The sequence below is a fragment of the Jatropha curcas genome, chromosome 9, assembly GCF_041381405.1.
Source record: "Jatropha curcas cultivar XTBG-Jc1 chromosome 9, XTBG_Jcur_1.0, whole genome shotgun sequence".
Classification (NCBI taxonomy): Eukaryota; Viridiplantae; Streptophyta; class Magnoliopsida; order Malpighiales; family Euphorbiaceae; genus Jatropha; species Jatropha curcas.
In genome coordinates this window covers 9,442,910-9,459,848 of record NC_143159.1, presented here as the reverse complement: position 1 = coordinate 9,459,848, position 16,939 = coordinate 9,442,910, and the positions used below count along the sequence as shown (strand labels likewise).

General features: G+C 34.2%; 1 protein-coding gene and 1 non-coding gene across 2 annotated transcripts; one reads left to right on the top strand and one right to left on the bottom strand.

Moving 5' to 3' along the window:
* Positions 1 to 2,470: 2,470 nt before the first annotated feature.
* LOC149493596 (small nucleolar RNA R71) lies at positions 2,471 to 2,577 on the bottom strand. The gene has a single exon (XR_016322766.1). It is a non-coding gene; the product is annotated as a small nucleolar RNA R71 (small nucleolar RNA).
* An 11,164-nt stretch (positions 2,578 to 13,741) lies between these two features.
* Positions 13,742 to 16,705, top strand: LOC149493595 (uncharacterized). Its single transcript, XM_089725949.1, has 6 exons — positions 13,742 to 14,401; positions 14,503 to 14,703; positions 15,140 to 15,637; positions 15,791 to 15,951; positions 16,084 to 16,275; positions 16,582 to 16,705. The coding sequence occupies exons 1-6, from the start codon at positions 13,742 to 13,744 to the stop codon at positions 16,703 to 16,705; spliced, it is 1,836 nt and encodes a 611-aa protein (XP_089582075.1).
* The last annotated feature ends 234 nt before the right edge of the window (positions 16,706 to 16,939 follow it).

Sequence of the window (16,939 nt, the reverse complement as noted above, 5' to 3'; positions counted from 1 at the left end):
CTAAGGAGATGTGGCTTGATAGTGTAAATTTTCATAGTGTTTTTATTGTAATTTTTACTAAGATTTCTAGTATTTTTAATTTATCTAAATTAGTTTTATGTAATATTGTTATGTTTTTTACTTAAAAGCTTCTTTGAAACACAACTCACTTGATTTTGAGGAAAATTGTAGGATTTTGCAAGAAAAGGACAAAAATAAGGCAAATTATAGTTAGCACGCTCCAACTCGTGCTAATCAGCACGACCGTGCCACATGCAAGGCAAAACAAGCAAAGAGTCAGAGGCGCGCACGCCCCAGCCCATGCTGAGTAGCACGCCCGTGCCACAACTGCCCTTGACTTCCAAAAGCGCGCACGCCACAGCCCGTGCTAAGGCGCACGCCCGTGCGCTTACTGAAGATAAACACTTGGCCCGTGCAGCTGAAGCACGCCCGTGCTACATGTGTTCCAGACTTCCAGAGAAGTGCACGCCCCAGACCGTGCCAGTAAGCACTCCCGTGCTCTGGAATCTCCCCAGACCGTGCTAAACAACACGGCCCGTGCTGAAATCTCTAGATTTCCAGAGCCTAGCACGCCCCAGACCGTGCCAGGCAACACGCCCGTGCCAAGCAATAAATCCTGAATTTGAGTCAAAAGTTGCCAACTAATCCCTGCCATTTTCACAGATCACTTTGGATACTTTCTTCACATGTCAGTCAAGCTTTAAACATACGCACATGGAAAGCCATAATTGAGAGGAATTTATGGCTTGCTTTTGAGGTTTTCCACCTCACAAAGTTGGACTTTATTCATTAAAGCATGTGGAATGCTCCCCCAAGAAGTCTATATAAAGAGAAGAAGCCATGCCAAGAGACATGCCATATTCTACATCTCTTCTCTCATCTCTCATTTTATAGCTTTGTACATAGTTTTATTCTTTTTTTAGAATTTAAGTATTCAAGAGTTGTGCAAAGGTTCAAGGAAGCCATCCAAGCAATTGTTAACTAGTTCTTATTTCTAAACTCTTAATCTTGTTTATTTCTTTCATTATTCTTATTGATTATGAAATACTTATCAAGCATTATTGAGTTTTATTTAAGTGCCATGTCTAACTAAATTCTTATACTAGGAGTTTGATGTAGCTTAATCTCTTTTCCAATTTATGCAATTAGATTTATTTTTCCTTATTCAAGTTATGATTTATTGATGAACTTAATGCTTCCAGGTTGAGTTTTCCCCTGGATTGATTTATTTCAATTATCACTATCGGAAGAAGGATCTTTGATATGAAAAGGTTAATAAAACACATGAGAATAATAACTTGATGTGGAAGCTATATGGTTTGACTCATGGGGGGTTTTTATGATTTATCAACCTTAAATTGTAAATTCATAAACAACTACATAACTAAATGATTTAATTCATATTTGATTGCGCTATTGGAAGATAGGTAATTAAATGGAATTAAAATAGCTAGCAATACATCGGAAGAGCTTGTTAGTGAATTCAGAGTTGTTTCCCCTACTTGAATAATTAAATTGATCAATGAACTAATGAAATAAATTGGATAGAATTAAGTGAAATCAAAACCCCTATTAGTTTCAACTCCTTGATTTCTTTTAATCAATTTTTGTCTACTTGACTCTTGTTTATTTTACATTTTTAAAAAAATTCTCTCAATTATCATTTAAATAGTAACGAGATAACATAATTTTGGTACTTGGATTACAGTCCTCGTGGGAACGATATCTTACTCGTCATATATCACTTGTAGCGATTCGTACACTTGCGAAATAAGCTTGTCAAGTTTTTGTCGTCGTTGCCAGGGATTGTCTATACCAATATCAACACGAATTATCTTGTTATTAATTTAGACATTCATTTATTCATTTGTTTTTATTCATTTAATTTTTCTGTAGAACATCTCAAGTTTTTATGCAAAGAAGATCAGGAAGAACAGAACCTCTGATCTTTGATCCATAAGTTGAGAAACTTACAGAAGAAACAACGCAGCAAGAAGAGCACGGGAAAACAGATCCGAACAACAATCAAACATGGACGGAATTAATCCTCAACTCCAGAACATACCTCTTGTAGATCCTCATATAAGACAGCAACCAAATGTCCGCACATTACGAGATTATACCACGCCTTCTCTCAATGGGGCCACCTCTAGTATTATTAGACCAATAGTGGAAGCAAATAACTTTGAAATTAAACCAGCAATTATTCAGATGCTTTCCACTTCTATTCAATATGGAGGACTCCCTAATGAAGATCCTAACGCTCAACATCACAAATTTGCTGGAGATTTGTGATACTTTTAAACAAAATGGTGTTTCTGAAGATGCCATTAAATTAAGACTCTTTCCTTTTACTTTAAGAGACAAAGCACGATCATGGTTACAATCCTGTCCCGCTGGAAGTTTTACAACTTGGGAAGAGTTAGCCCAGAAATTTTTGGCTAAATTCTTTCCATCTTCCAAAACAACCAAATTAAGAAATGAGATCATGAATTTCACTCATCATGATTAAGAAAGCTTGTATGAAGCTTGGGAAAGATTTAAAGATTTATTGAGAAAATGTCCCCACCATACTCTACCTAAATGGTTACAAGTCCAGACTTTCTATAATTCTTTGTCACCTAACATTAAAATTACTCTTGATGCAGCTGCAGGAGGATCTTTCAAAAGAAAGGAAATAGATGAGGCTTATGATTTAATAGAAGAAATGGCAAGTAATAGCCATTATCAAAGCAGTTCTGAAAGGAGAAAACCTACAAGGATCTATGAAATCGATGCCATCACCGCACTTAATGCAAAGGTAGACAACATGGTAAGGAAGCTAGATTTGCTAACCACTAAATCTGTGAACTCCATCATGCAAACTTGTGACAGATGTAACGAACCACATGGAATTGGAGAATGCATACTGGATTCTGCAAATCCACAGACTTTAGAGCAAGTAAACTGTGGGTCCCGTTTATGTATGGCACAACCCAAGAGGGGGGTGAATTGGGTTTTCTAAAAATTTAACTTTCAAAAACAAAAATCAGAATTCTATTGCAGCGGAATTAGAAAGCATTTGTGAGAGTTAGTTATCAAGTTTAGAACTTCCTCACAAAGCTTATTTCAAGATTAGAAAGACTCTGTGAAGAACAATTATGGCATTTAGAACTGTTTCACAAAGCTTAAGCAATTTTAGAATAACTCTGTGAAGGACAGCTATTACGATTAGAACAGCTTCACAAAGCTTAAGCAATTTTAGAAAGACTCTATGAAGAACAGCTATTGCGATTAGAACAGCTTCACAAAGTTTATTGCTATTTTAGAAAGACTCTGTAAACAACAGTTATTGCATTTTAGAACTGGTTCACAAAGCTTTAAGCAAGATTAGAAAACTGATTATAATTCATATTGTGAATTACACTGAATATAGAAGGACAGATTAGAACTTGGTAAAATCACAATACATAAATCCATAGTTCTAATGTTCCACAGAGATAAAGCTTATTCACGATTAGAATTAGAAACTCATTAACAACGTTGCATTTCTAAACAGATTAACAGTTGGGTAAATAGAATATAATCAAGCATAACTTCAGAAAGTAAAAGAAGATAAACATAGAGATTTATAGTGGTTCGGCACTAACTCGCCTACATCCACTCCCCAAGACGCATATTGAGATCCTCCACTATGTTATCTCTTTTCAAGGGTAAGAGACAAACCAACAATACAAGGAAATAGATCAACACCTAGATCTAACCTTTATCCCACTAGATTTTCCAAAGGCTCTAGTTAACCTCAACCCATTTCTGATTTTGCAGAGATCAGAAACTCAAATCAAGACATTAGAATCTCACACAAGGAGAAGGTCGCTTGATAACCTATAACACCATAGCTTTTCACCTAAGCTATTACACAAAAGTTTTTCAAATAAAGAGCCTATCTACAATAGATTACAGAATCTATATAGATAGAGAGAAATGCAAATATAAGCACAGGAAGAACAGAAAATAAATTTAGAAAACAGATTTAAAGATTAGAACTGTTCTTCAGAAAATGTTGTTAATAAATTTTCTTTTCTCTTAAAAATTTTTCTTGAAGCAAAGAGACGAAAAGAAATAGGGGGATTAAAGAGAGAGCTTTGAGAGATTTAAGCTTTAAACAATGGACTCATACTCTTTTGCAAAACCCGATCTTTTTAAAAGAGGAAATGATTTTTATATGAAAAGATGATATTCTCTTTTGAAGTTAACGTTGAGATTATTTTTGCTTTAATGAGCAATAAAGTTTCTGATGTTTTTTAAACTAACGAGGCAATGCATGGGTTGCAATTAAAAGGGCTGTTTGACCACATTTAATATTCACACATGCAAGGTTTGAAGATGAAAGGTTCAGTTTAGAAAACAGTGTAACATTTATATCAGAAATAGATAGCTGTATTAAATCAGTTTAGAAAACAGTGTAACATTTATATCAGAAACAGCCAGCTCTATCAGAAACAGACAGCAGTATTAAATCAGAAACTGCTTTTTAGATCAGAAAATGCTTTTTGCAGAATATCATTTAATAGCTACCAAGAATATTTACTCCAAAGATATTTTAGATGGAAAAACGTGAAGAGTAAAGATTTTGGCTATATCCTCTTAATAAATTTATTCAAAAACATTTCAAAACAATTTTGAGAGAGATAAAATAGATTTGTGCTTATAATATCATTTACTCTCTATCCTACAATAATTTCCTAAGACTTATTATAATACTAACCAATAGAAAATATCTTCATTAATCTTCATGGTCTTCAAATAAAAATCTTGGGATGTAGGAACTTCATTTCTTCAATAATTTTCAATAATAATTTCTGCATAAAATAATATTAGCACATACAAGAATATTAGATTTATTTGTTTTGTATAATCATCAAAATCTCAAGATAAAATTGACCCTTGAGCCAACAATCTCCCCCTTTTTGATGATGACAAAACCAATAAATTTATCAAACATAAAATCATGTGCTCCCCCTAAATTTATGCATGTCAACAAAATAAAAGTTCTAAACATAATAGATTTATCATGAAGTAGGATTAGAACTTCTATAAAACTCCCCCTAAATAAGTGCAATATAATATCTGTGGGGATTAGAGCAGAATACAGATTTAGAAACTGACATTAGAATTAAAACAGAGTTCTAAGTATTTTAATCAAAGCATACATTAGAATTGAAACTAAGTTTTAAGATCTAACAATCAGAGCGTGCAAAGCATATTCTGCTCACATAGAAACAAAATATTAGAACAAAAATATCACAGATTAGAACATGATAAGCAAAGAGATTAAGTACTTAAATAAATATATTATGTTCTCCTCCAAGTACTCAAGCATCAAGTGTACTATGTTCTCCCACATTATAATAAAAATATCACAGATTAGAACATGATAAGCAAAGAGATTAAGTACATAAATAAATATATTATGTGCTCCTCCAAGTACTCAAGCATCAAGTGTACTGTGTTCTCCCCCTTTTTGTCATCAGAGAAAAGGGTTAGTAAATCAGAGCAAAATAGAAATAGAAAAACAAAGTGAGAAAATTCTAATAGACACAAATAAAATTCAGAGCAAATAACAGAAAATTGTTCACAAAACAAAATAGAAACACAGTGAGAGATTAGATTAGAAAGAAATTAAAGAGGTTTAGAATCAGTTCTGAGTCTTTTAGAATTCCTGAGATTCTGAGTAGGTGAAGTTTCAGTTGGATTCTTAGATTGTTTAGAAAAGGGATGCAGAGGAGGTTTTCTTCTGTGAACGCTATTTCCCCCTTTCTTCTTCTTACTATCAGCTTCTTCTTCTTCTAAACTTAATGTTTCCTTTTCTGTTTTGTCTTTCTTAGCTTTTTCTTTTTCTGAAGAATCTTCTTTTTCTTTTTCCAAACTTGATTCCATTACTAATTTAAAAAGAAAACTAAGAAAAAGAATAAAATAAAAGAAATAACACAAAAAAATAAAGAAACAAACTAAGATGAAATAAATAAAAATAACATAATAAAAAAGATTGATTTTTTTTAAAAAAAAAATAGAATCTGATGTAGATGAAGACATTAGAAATTGGTAACATTAGAAATCCACATCAAAACCTTATATAGCTCTTCTAATCACAAAACACAGAACAAGTTTTTCAATATCAAATATAAAAAGCATTTTTAGAACATACTCACAGAGTTCTAAAATTAAGAGTTTAGAACTAACATACCCAGTTCTCTTCTAATCAAGCGGAATTGGCTTTCATTTAAAGGCTTAGTAAAAATATCTGCCAATTGCTTTTCTGTAGGAATGAACTCGATCACTATATCACCTTTTTGAACATGATCACGTATGAAGTGATGTCTGAGTTCTATATGCTTGGTTCTGGAGTGCTGGACTGGATTCTTAGATAAGTTGATAGCGCTTATGTTGTCACATTTGATTGGAACAGTTTCTAATTTCAGACCATAGTCTGCCAATTGTTGTTTGATCCACAGAACTTGTGCAACACAGCTTCCAACAGCAATATATTCTGCTTCTGCAGTAGAAAGAGCAACAGAAGTCTGTTTCTTGCTAAACCATGATACAAGGGCGCTACCTAGAAACTAGCAAGTTCCAAACGTGCTTTTTCTATCTATTTTGCTTCCTGCAAAATCAGAATCACTATACCCAACAAGATCAAATGTATCATCTTTAGAATACCACAGACCCAAATTAGAAGTTCCACAAAGATATCTTAGAATTCTTTTTACAGCAATTAAATGAGATTCTTTAGGACATGATTGAAATCTAGAACATAAACAAACACTAAAGTGAATGTCAGGTCTGCTTGCAGTTAGATATAGTAAAGAACCAATCATACTTCTAAACATCTTAATATCCACATCGTTTCCATTTTCATCTTTTTCTAATTTTGAGGATGGACTCATTGGTGTACTACATACCTTGGCATTCTCCATTTTGAACCTTTTTAACAATTCTCGAGTGTACTTGCCTTGGTTTATAAAGATTCCATCGTCGCATTGTTTGATTTGAAGCCCAAGGAAGAAGTTTAATTCTCCCATCATACTCATTTCAAACTCACCCTGCATAATCTTAGAAAATTCCTTACAAAGAAGGTCATTAGTAGAACCAAAGATTATGTCATCAACATAGATTTGCACAACTAGAATATCAGGTGCTTTATTCTTAATAAATAGTGTAGTATCAACCTTTCCTCTAGAAAAACCATTTTCTAATAAGAACTTACTTAATCTTTCATACCAAGCTCTAGGAGCTTGTTTTAAACCATAAAGTGCTTTAGTAAGTTTATAAACATGATTTGGTTTATTATAAACTTCAAAACCGGGTGGTTGTTCTACACACACTTCTTCATTTAGAACACCATTTAGAAAAGCACTTTTCACATCCATTTGATATAACATGAAGTTTTTAAAACATGCAAATGCATGAAGCATTCTAATGGCCACAAGTCTAGCAACCGGAGCAAAAGTCTCATCAAAATCGATGCCCTCTTCTTGGTTGTAACCTTGAGCCACTAACCTTGCTTTATTTCTCACAACATTACCTTGTTCATCAAGCTTATTTCTAAACACCCATTTAGTACCAATAACAGAATGATTTTTAGGTCTAGAAATAAGTTTCCAAACTTGGATTATTTCAAACTGATTTAGTTCTTGTTGCATGGCAATAATCCAATTTTCATCATTTTGAACATCTTCTAAATTTTTAGGTTCTAATTGAGAAACGAAAGCAACATTACCAAAATATCTTCTAAGTTGAGCTCTAGTCATCATCTTTTCTGAAGGGTTGTCAATGATATTCACTTGAGGATGATACTTGTGGAATCGCCACTCTTTTGGTAAATTAGAATTCTCATTTTCTGTTTCTGGCATTTGACTTTCTGTTGCATTCTGATCTTCATGTTCATTTTTTGGTTCAGCCTGATTTTCAACATTCTGCTCATTTTCTGACTGTTCTAGTTGTTTTGAATGTTCATTCTGCTTTTCTTGATTGAAATCTACAACATCATCAACATTTTCTAATATTCTAGAAGTAGAATCAGATTCATCAAACACAACATGGATAGATTCTTCTACAACTAGAGTTTTCTTATTAAACACCCTATATGCTTTACTATTTCTAGAATATCCTAGAAAAATTCCTTCATATGATTTAGCATCAAATTTAGCAAGATGATTTTTCTTATTATCTAGAATAAAACATTTACACCCAAAGATGTGAAAGTAACCAATGTTTGGTTTTCTACCTTTGTATAGCTCATATGGAGTCTTTTTCAGTTTAGATCTTACCAATGCCCTGTTTAGAATATAACAGGTAGTGTTAACTGCTTCTGCCCAGAAATACTTTGGTAACTTAGAATCGCTCAGCATTGTTCTGGCCATTTCCTGGAGTGTTCTATTCTTGCGTTCTACAACTCCATTCTGCTGGGGTGTTCTAGGTGCAGAGAAGTTATGGAAGATTCTTGATTCTTTGCAAAAAGCATCGAATTTCTGATTTTCAAATTCTCTTCCATGGTCACTTCTAATCGCAGAGATGTTGTATCCTTTCTCATTCTGTATTCTCTTGCAAAGATGAACAAACATGTCATACGACTCATCCTTATTTCTAAGGAAGAGTGTCCAAGTGAATCTAGAGTAATCATCAATAATAACAAATGCATAAGATTTACCTCCAAGACTAGAAGGAGTAACAGGTCCAAATAAATCAAGGTGTAGCAATTCTAAAGGTCTAGAAGTAGAAACCATGCCCTTAGATTTGAAAGATGTTCTGATTTGTTTGCCCAATTGACAAGCATCACAAATGTGATCTTTTTCAAACTTTAGCTTTGGCAAACCATGAACCAAGTCTTTCTTAGACAGTTTAGAAATAAGGTGCATGCTTGCATGTCCAAGTCTTCTATGCCATAACCAACTAGAATTGTCAACAGAAACTAAGCAAATATCTAGGTTATGCATATCAGAAAGATCAACTAGGTATATGTTCCCAAACCTTTTTCCAACAAATAAAGTTTTGTTATCATGCATGTTCTGAACTTCACAATAAGAGGGTTCAAAGATCACTCTTCTATTTTTATTACAAATCTGACTTACACTTAACAAGTTATAATGTAATCCTTCTACTAAGCATACATCTTCTATTGAAGGATTAGAACCTACCACACCAATACCAACGATTTTACCTTTAGCTTTATCTCCAAAGCTCACTGTACCTCCCTTTTTCTTTTCTAATCTGGTGAATTTTTCCTATCACCAGTCATATGCCTAGAGCAAGCACTGTCCATGTACCACATTTCTGTTTTCAGCTCACTCCTTAGGCACAACTGAAAAAATCACGCAGATTTAGGTACCCAACTCGTATTGGGTCCTGGAGGGTTAGTGGTAACAGGTGTATTCAACTTACTATGATTTTTCTTTTTGTTGAGACTAACAGATTTTTCAAATTGCTTCTAATGTTCTAAAGTCGCAACATTAGAAATAACATTTTTCATATTAGAAACACGATTCTGTTTTTAAATGCTATCATAGTTAGAACTTGTCTTTTCTTTAGAAAATGATTCTGAAATTGACTTTAGAATTCTAATCTCAATTTTCAAAGATTCATTTTCAGAATTCAAATTTTCACATTTTTCTTCAAAGTGTTTCAGATTTTCAGAAAATTTGTCATTGCAATCTTTAAGATCTTTGATTTCAACGATAAGATCTTTGCATGTAACTTCTTGATAAAAAGCATCTTTCAAATGATTACATTCAGTTTTCAATTTTCTAAAGTCTTTCTTTAGAACTTTATGCTTTCTAACAAGCTTTTCAAATTCAGTGCAAAGGTTATTATAAGTATCTAGAAGATCACTTTCTGATTCAAGTTCAGAGATACTTACATTGCTTTCATCACGTTTTTGGCATATTGCATTTGCTTCACTACTTTCAGCTTTCTGTGTTGAAGTCGGAGTTCTGATTTCCTTGGAGTCAGAATCGATAGTGGCCATTAGACAAATATTTGCAGTTTCCTCCTGGTCGCTATGACTTTCAGAATTAGAATCGTCTGAGTCACTCCAAGCAACTACAAATGCTTGCTTCAGCTTTTCTTTCTTTGATTTCTTTTTCAGCTTAGGACAATTAGGCTTGATATGGCCGGGCTTGTTGCACTCACAACAAACCACTTCAGAAAGTTCTTTCTTAGGCAAGTTGCTATTTTTAGGTGAAAAGTTCTTTTTGATAAACTTTTTCTGTGGCCTTCCACCTTTTTTATAGAACTTCTTGAATCTCTTAGCAATAAGTGCTAAATCATCACTATCAAGATCAGAAGAACTTTCTTCACTAGAAACTACTTTCAAAGCCAGTCCTTTCTTTTTCTTATCTTCTACAGTCAAAGAGGATTTCATCTCTTCTGAAACAAGAGCTCATATCAAATAATCATACGTTACAGGAGTTTCTTTATAGTTCATTACAGTTCCTATAGAATCCCCTTTTTTAGGTAGAATTCTAAGGATTTTCTTAACAAGCTCATCTTCTAAAATTTCCTTTCCAAGAGTTCTCAAAGGATTAACTATATTTGTAAATCTGGAATTTAGTTCAGCTATAGTCTCTCCCTCTTTCATACTAAACATTTCATATTCTCTCCAAAGGATATTAATTCTGGATTCCTTCACTCGGTCAGTACCCTCATAGGTAACTCTAAGTTTTTCCCAGACTTCCGTTGCAGACTTACATCCAGAAACTTTGTTATATTCTGTTGGATCTAATGCACAGTGAAGAATATTAATGGCTTTTGCATTTATAGATATGTCATTCCAATCGGCATCGTTATATTCTTCTTCTGTTTTTGGAACTCTTTCATTGTCAACAGTTTTCATAGGAATACGAGGACTAGTTATAACATTCCTCCAGCAATTTATATCAACTGATTTTATAAAGTTTTCTATTCTGGTTTTCCAGTAAGAGTAATTAGAACCATTGAACAGAGGTGGTCTAGAAACAGATTGGCCTTCTAAAGATGTAAGAGGAAGTGGGGCTGCCATGGGATCTTTTCTCTCAAGCGGTTAAGCTTTGGTAAGTCAAGAGCCAAGAGCTCTGATACCAGATTGTGGGTCCCATTTATGTATGGCACAACCCAAGAGGGGGGTGAATTGGGTTTTCTAAAAATTTAACTTTCAAAAACAAAAATCAGAATTCTATTGCAGCGGAATTAGAAAGCATTTGTGAGAGTTAGTTATCAAGTTTAGAACTTCCTCACAAAGCTTATTTAAAGATTAGAAAGACTCTGTGAAGAACAATTATTGCATTTAGAACTGTTTCACAAAGCTTAAGCAATTTTAGAATAACTCTGTGAAGGACAGCTATTGCGATTAGAACAGCTTCACAAAGCTTAAACAATTTTAGAAAGACTCTGTGAAGAACAGCTATTGCGATTAGAACAGCTTCACAAAGTTTATTGCTATTTTAGAAAGACTCTGTAAACAACAGTTATTGCATTTTAGAACTGGTTCACAAAGCTTTAAGCAAGATTAGAAAACTGATTATAATTCATATTGTGAATTACACTGAATATAGAAGGACAGATTAGAACTTGGTAAAATCACAATACAGAAATCCAGAGTTCTAATGTTCCACAGAGATAAAGCTTATTCACGATTAGAATTAGAAACTCATTAACAACATTGCATTTCTAAACAAATTAACAGTTGCGTAAATAGAATATAATCAAGCAGAACTTCAGAAAGTAAAAGAAGATAAACATAGAGATTTATAGTGGTTCGGCACTAACTCGCCTACATCCACTCCCCAAGACGCATCTTGAGATCCTCCACTATGTTATCTCTTTTTAAGGGTAAGAGACAAACCAACAATACAAGGAAATAGATCAACACCTAGATCTAACCTTTATCCCACTAGATTTTCCAAAGGTTCTAGTTAACCTCAACCCATTTCTGATTTTGCAGAGATCAGAAACTCAAATCAAGACATTTGAATCTTACACAAGGAGAAGGTCACTTGATAACCTATAACACCATAGCTTTTCACCTAAGCTATTACACAAAAGTTTTTCAAATAAAGAGCCTGTCTACAATAGATTACAGAATCTATATAGACAGAGAGAAATGCAAATATAAGCACAGGAAGAACAGAAAATGAATTTAGAAAACAGATTTAAAGATTAGAACTGTTCTTCAGAAAATGTTGTTAATAAATTTTCTTTTCTCTTAAAAATTTTTCTTGAAGCAAAGAGACGAAAAGAAATAGGGGGATTAAAGAGAGAGCTTTGAGAGATTTAAGCTTTAAACAATGGACTCATACTCTTTTGCAAAACCCAATCTTTTTAAAAGAGGAAATGGTTTTTATATGAAAAGATGATATTCTCTTTTAAAGTTAACGTTGAGATTATTTTTGCTTTAATGAGCAATAAAGTTTCTGATGTTTTTTAAACTAACGAGGCAATGCATGGGTTGCAATTAAAAGGGCTGTTTGACCACATTTAATATTCACACATGCAAGGTTTGAAGATGAAAGGTTCAGTTTAGAAAATAGTGTAACATTTATATCAGAAACAGATAGCTGTATTAAATCAGTTTAGAAAACAGTGTAACATTTATATCAGAAACAGCCAGCTCTATCAGAAACAGACAGCAGTATTAAATCAGAAACTGCTTTTTAGATCAGAAAATGCTTTTTGCAGAATATCATTTAATAGCTACCAAGAATATTTACTCCAAAGATATTTTAGATGGAAAAACGTGAAGAGTAAAGATTTTGGCTATATCCTCTTAATAAATTTATTCAAAAACATTTCAAAACAATTTTGAGAGAGATAAAATAGATTTGTGCTTATAATATCATTTACTCTCTATCCTACAATAATTTCCTAAGACTTATTATAATACTAACCAATAGAAAATATCTTCATTAATCTTCATGGTCTTCAAATAAAAATCTTGGGATGTAGGAACTTCATTTCTTCAATAATTTTCAATAATAATTTCTGATAAAATAATATTAGCACATACAAGAATATTAAATTTATTTGTTTTGTATAATCATCAAAATCTCAAGATAAAAGTGACCCTTGAGCCAACATAAACTATGTGATGAATCAAGGGAGGAGGAATTACCCATATACGAATCCTTACGATAACAGGTTGAGGAATCATCCAAATCTTTCATATGGTAATTCTAATAACACTTTAAATGCACCACCAGGTTTCTTGCCTCCGAAGAAAAAGTCTTATGATGATCTCCTTACTGCCCTTTCAAAATCGCATATGGATTTTATGAATGAAACGAGAGAACACAATAAAATCCAACAAGCTGCGATAAGAAATTTGGAGATCCAAATGGGATAGTTTGCAAACATGATGGTAGCTCATCCTCAAGGCACGTTACCTAGTAAGACTGAGAAAAATCCTAAAGAACAGGTACAAACCATCACCTTGAGAAGTGGCAGAGAGTTGGAGGACAAGCCCATAAAGGAGAAGGAGAAGGAAAAAGAGAGAAAGGCACCTATCATCGATCTAGTGGAAAAGGAAGAAGTAAAACCTTATGTTCCACCTGTTCCATTTCCACAAAGGTTAGAAAAGACGCAGGATGACCAGAGCTTCATGAAATTCCTTGACGTCTTCAAAAAGCTTCAAATAAACATTCCTTTTGCTGAAGCTATTGCTCAAATGCCCATTTATGCAAAATTTTTAAAAGAAATCCTGAGCAAGAAAAGAAAGATTGATGATTAGGGAATGGTGAAACTGACTGAGGAATGCAGTGCAATCATTCAAAATAAATTGCCACCTAAACTTAAAGACTTAGGGAGTTTTTCTATTCCTTGTAATATTGACAATTTAAATTTTGAAAAGGCTTTAGCTGATCTAGGAGTTAGCATAAATCTGATGTCTTATGAAGTTTTTAAAATGCTAGGTATGGGAGAGCTTAAGCCAACGAGGATGTCTCTACAACTGGCCGATCGATCGATCAAATACCCCAAGGGAATTGTGGAGGACGTGCTAGTCAAGGTAGGAAAATTTATTTTTCCAGTTGATTTTGTTATCCTTAACATTGAAGAAGGAAGAGAGGGATCATTGATCCTTGGAAGACCTTTTCTTGCAACTGCAAGAGCTCTAATAGATGTACATGATGGAAAATTAACATTGAGAGTAAGTCAAGAAGAAGTTGTTTTTGATGTTTTAAAATCATGTAAATTTCCTATGGACTGTGATGATTGTTTTAGAATAGATGTAATTGATAAATGTGTAAAGGACACTCTATATAGCGTAGATAATAATGAGCATAATCCAGAAGAAAAAGAAAAAGAAAAAGAAAGCACACCACCAAAACAAGAACTGAAGCAGCTTCCTCCTCATTTGAAGCATGCATTCTTAGGTGAGAACAATTCTTTCCCTGTTATTATTTCTTCTCACCTAACATGTGATCAAAAGAAAGGTTATTGCTGGTGTTGCAGAAACATAGAAAAGCTTTAGGTTGGACTATTTCTGACTTACAGGGGATAAGTCCAAGCATTTGTATGCACAAGATCTTGATGGAAGATGACTACAAACCTTTAATTGAACATCAGCGAAGACTGAATCCCAACATGAAGGAAGTAGTCAAAGCTGAAATCATTAAACTCTTGGACGTCGACATCATCTACCCAATTTCTGATAGTAGTTGGGTAAGCCCTGTCCAAGTAGTTCCAAAGAAGGAGGTATGACAGTAGTGACTAATGAAAATAATGAATTAATTCCTACAAGAACTGTCACAGGTTGGCGTGTTTGCATCGATTATAGAAAATTGAACAAAGCAACGTGCAAGGATCATTTTCCCTTACCATTCATTGATCAAATGCTTGAGAGACTTGTAGGCTATCCATACTGTTGCTTTCTAGATGGATACTCAGGGTATTTTCAGATACCTATTGCTCCGGAGGACCAAGAGAAAACTACTTTCACTTATCCATACGGTACCTTTGCATATAGGAGAATGTCCTTCGGTTTATGCAACTCCCCTGCAACTTTTCAAAGATGCATGATGTCCATTTTTTCTGACATGGTTGAAAAATTCATAGAAATTTTTATGGATGATTTTTCTGTGTTCGGATATTCTTTTGAATCATGCCTCTATAACCTTCTTTAGTGATGCAGAGGTGTGAAGACACTAACCTTGTTCTGAATTGGGAGAAATGTCATTTCATGGTTAGTGAAGGAATTGTTTTGGGCCACAAAATCTCACAAGAGGGGATTGAAGTGGAAAAGGCCAAAGTGGAAGTGATTGAGAAGTTACCTCCTCCAAACTCAGTAAGGGGAGTGAGAAGCTTTCTTGGCCATGCCGGTTTTTATAGGAGATTCATCAAAGATTTCTCCAAAATAACTAAACCTCTTTGCAATTTGCTTGTTAAGGATGTTCGTTTTGATTTTAACAAAGAGTGTTTAAATGCCTTTAACAGATTAAAAAGGGTGTTGACATCAGCACTAATCATTTCTACACCAGATTGGAGTCATCCCTTTGAGCTTATGTGTGATGCAAGTGATCATGCAGTGGGAGCTGTTCTCGGGCAACGAAAAGAAAAGAAATTACACGTTATTTATTATGCCAGCCGCACACTAAATGACGCACAATTAAACTATGCCACCACTGAGAAAGTGCTCCTGGCTATTGTTTTCACTTTTGATAAATTTAGAGCCTATTTAATTGGAGCTAAAACAATAGTTTACACTGATCACTCTGCTATTAAATATCTGTTAGAAAAGAAAGATGCCAAGCCGAGATTAATTCGTTGGGATCTTCTCTTACAGGAATTTGATTTAGAAATTCGTGACAAGAAGGGAACTGAGAATCTGGTGGCAGATAATTTATCGAGGCTTGAGTTGGGGGACGAAGCACAAACAGAACTACTAATCAATGAAGATTTCCCCCACGAACATCTTTTTCTGTTGACTAAGGCTCAAGCTCCTTGGTATGCCGATATCGTCAATTACCTTGCTTGCAAGATCCTTCCTCCCAATTTATCATATCAACAAAAGAAAAAATTCTTTCATGACCTTAAATATTATTATTGGGAGGAACCATTTTTGTTCAAGTATTGCAGTGACCAGCTCTTTCGACGATGCATACCAGAAGAAGAGATGGAAAGTGTTCTTCGTTTCTGTCACTCAATGGAGTGTGGAGGATACTTTGGAGCAAACAAGACAGCTGCACGTGTACTGGAAAGTGGGTTGTACTGGCCCAATCTGTTTAAGGATGCCTTTAATTTTATTCGTCTCTGTGACCGTTGCCAAAGGTTAGGCAACATATCGAAGCGTCATGAAATGCCACTCAACAACATCCTCGAAGTGGAAATATTCGATGTTTGGGGTCTAGATTTTATGGGTCCTTTTCCATCATCATATTCCATTCAATACATCTTAGTAGCAGTAGATTATGTTTCAAAATGGGCAGAAGTTGTATCACTTCCCAATAATGATGCCAAAAGTGTGATGACCTTCATTAAGAAATATATTTTCACTCGTCATGGCACTCCTAGGGCAATAATCACAGATGGAGGTAAGCACTTCTGTAATAAATACCTTGATTCCCTTCTTTCCAGATATGGTGTTACTCACCGTGTAGGTACCCCATATCACCCTCAAACGAGTGGGCAAGTAGAAGTCACAAATCAGGAAATCAAAAAGATTTTAGAGACAACAGTTGACCAATCCAGGAAAGACTAGTCCAAAAAGCTCAATGACGCCCTTTAGGCCTATCGCACCGCCTTCCAAACACCAATTGGTATGTCCCCATATCGAATGGTATATGGTAAGGCTTGCCATCTTCCTGTTGAAATGGAACACAAGGCATTTTGGGCGATCAAATTTCTCAATTTTGATGCCAAGGAAGTTGGTCAGAAGAGGCTATTACAATTGAATATGATGGATGAGATGCGACTTCACGCTTATGAAAATTCC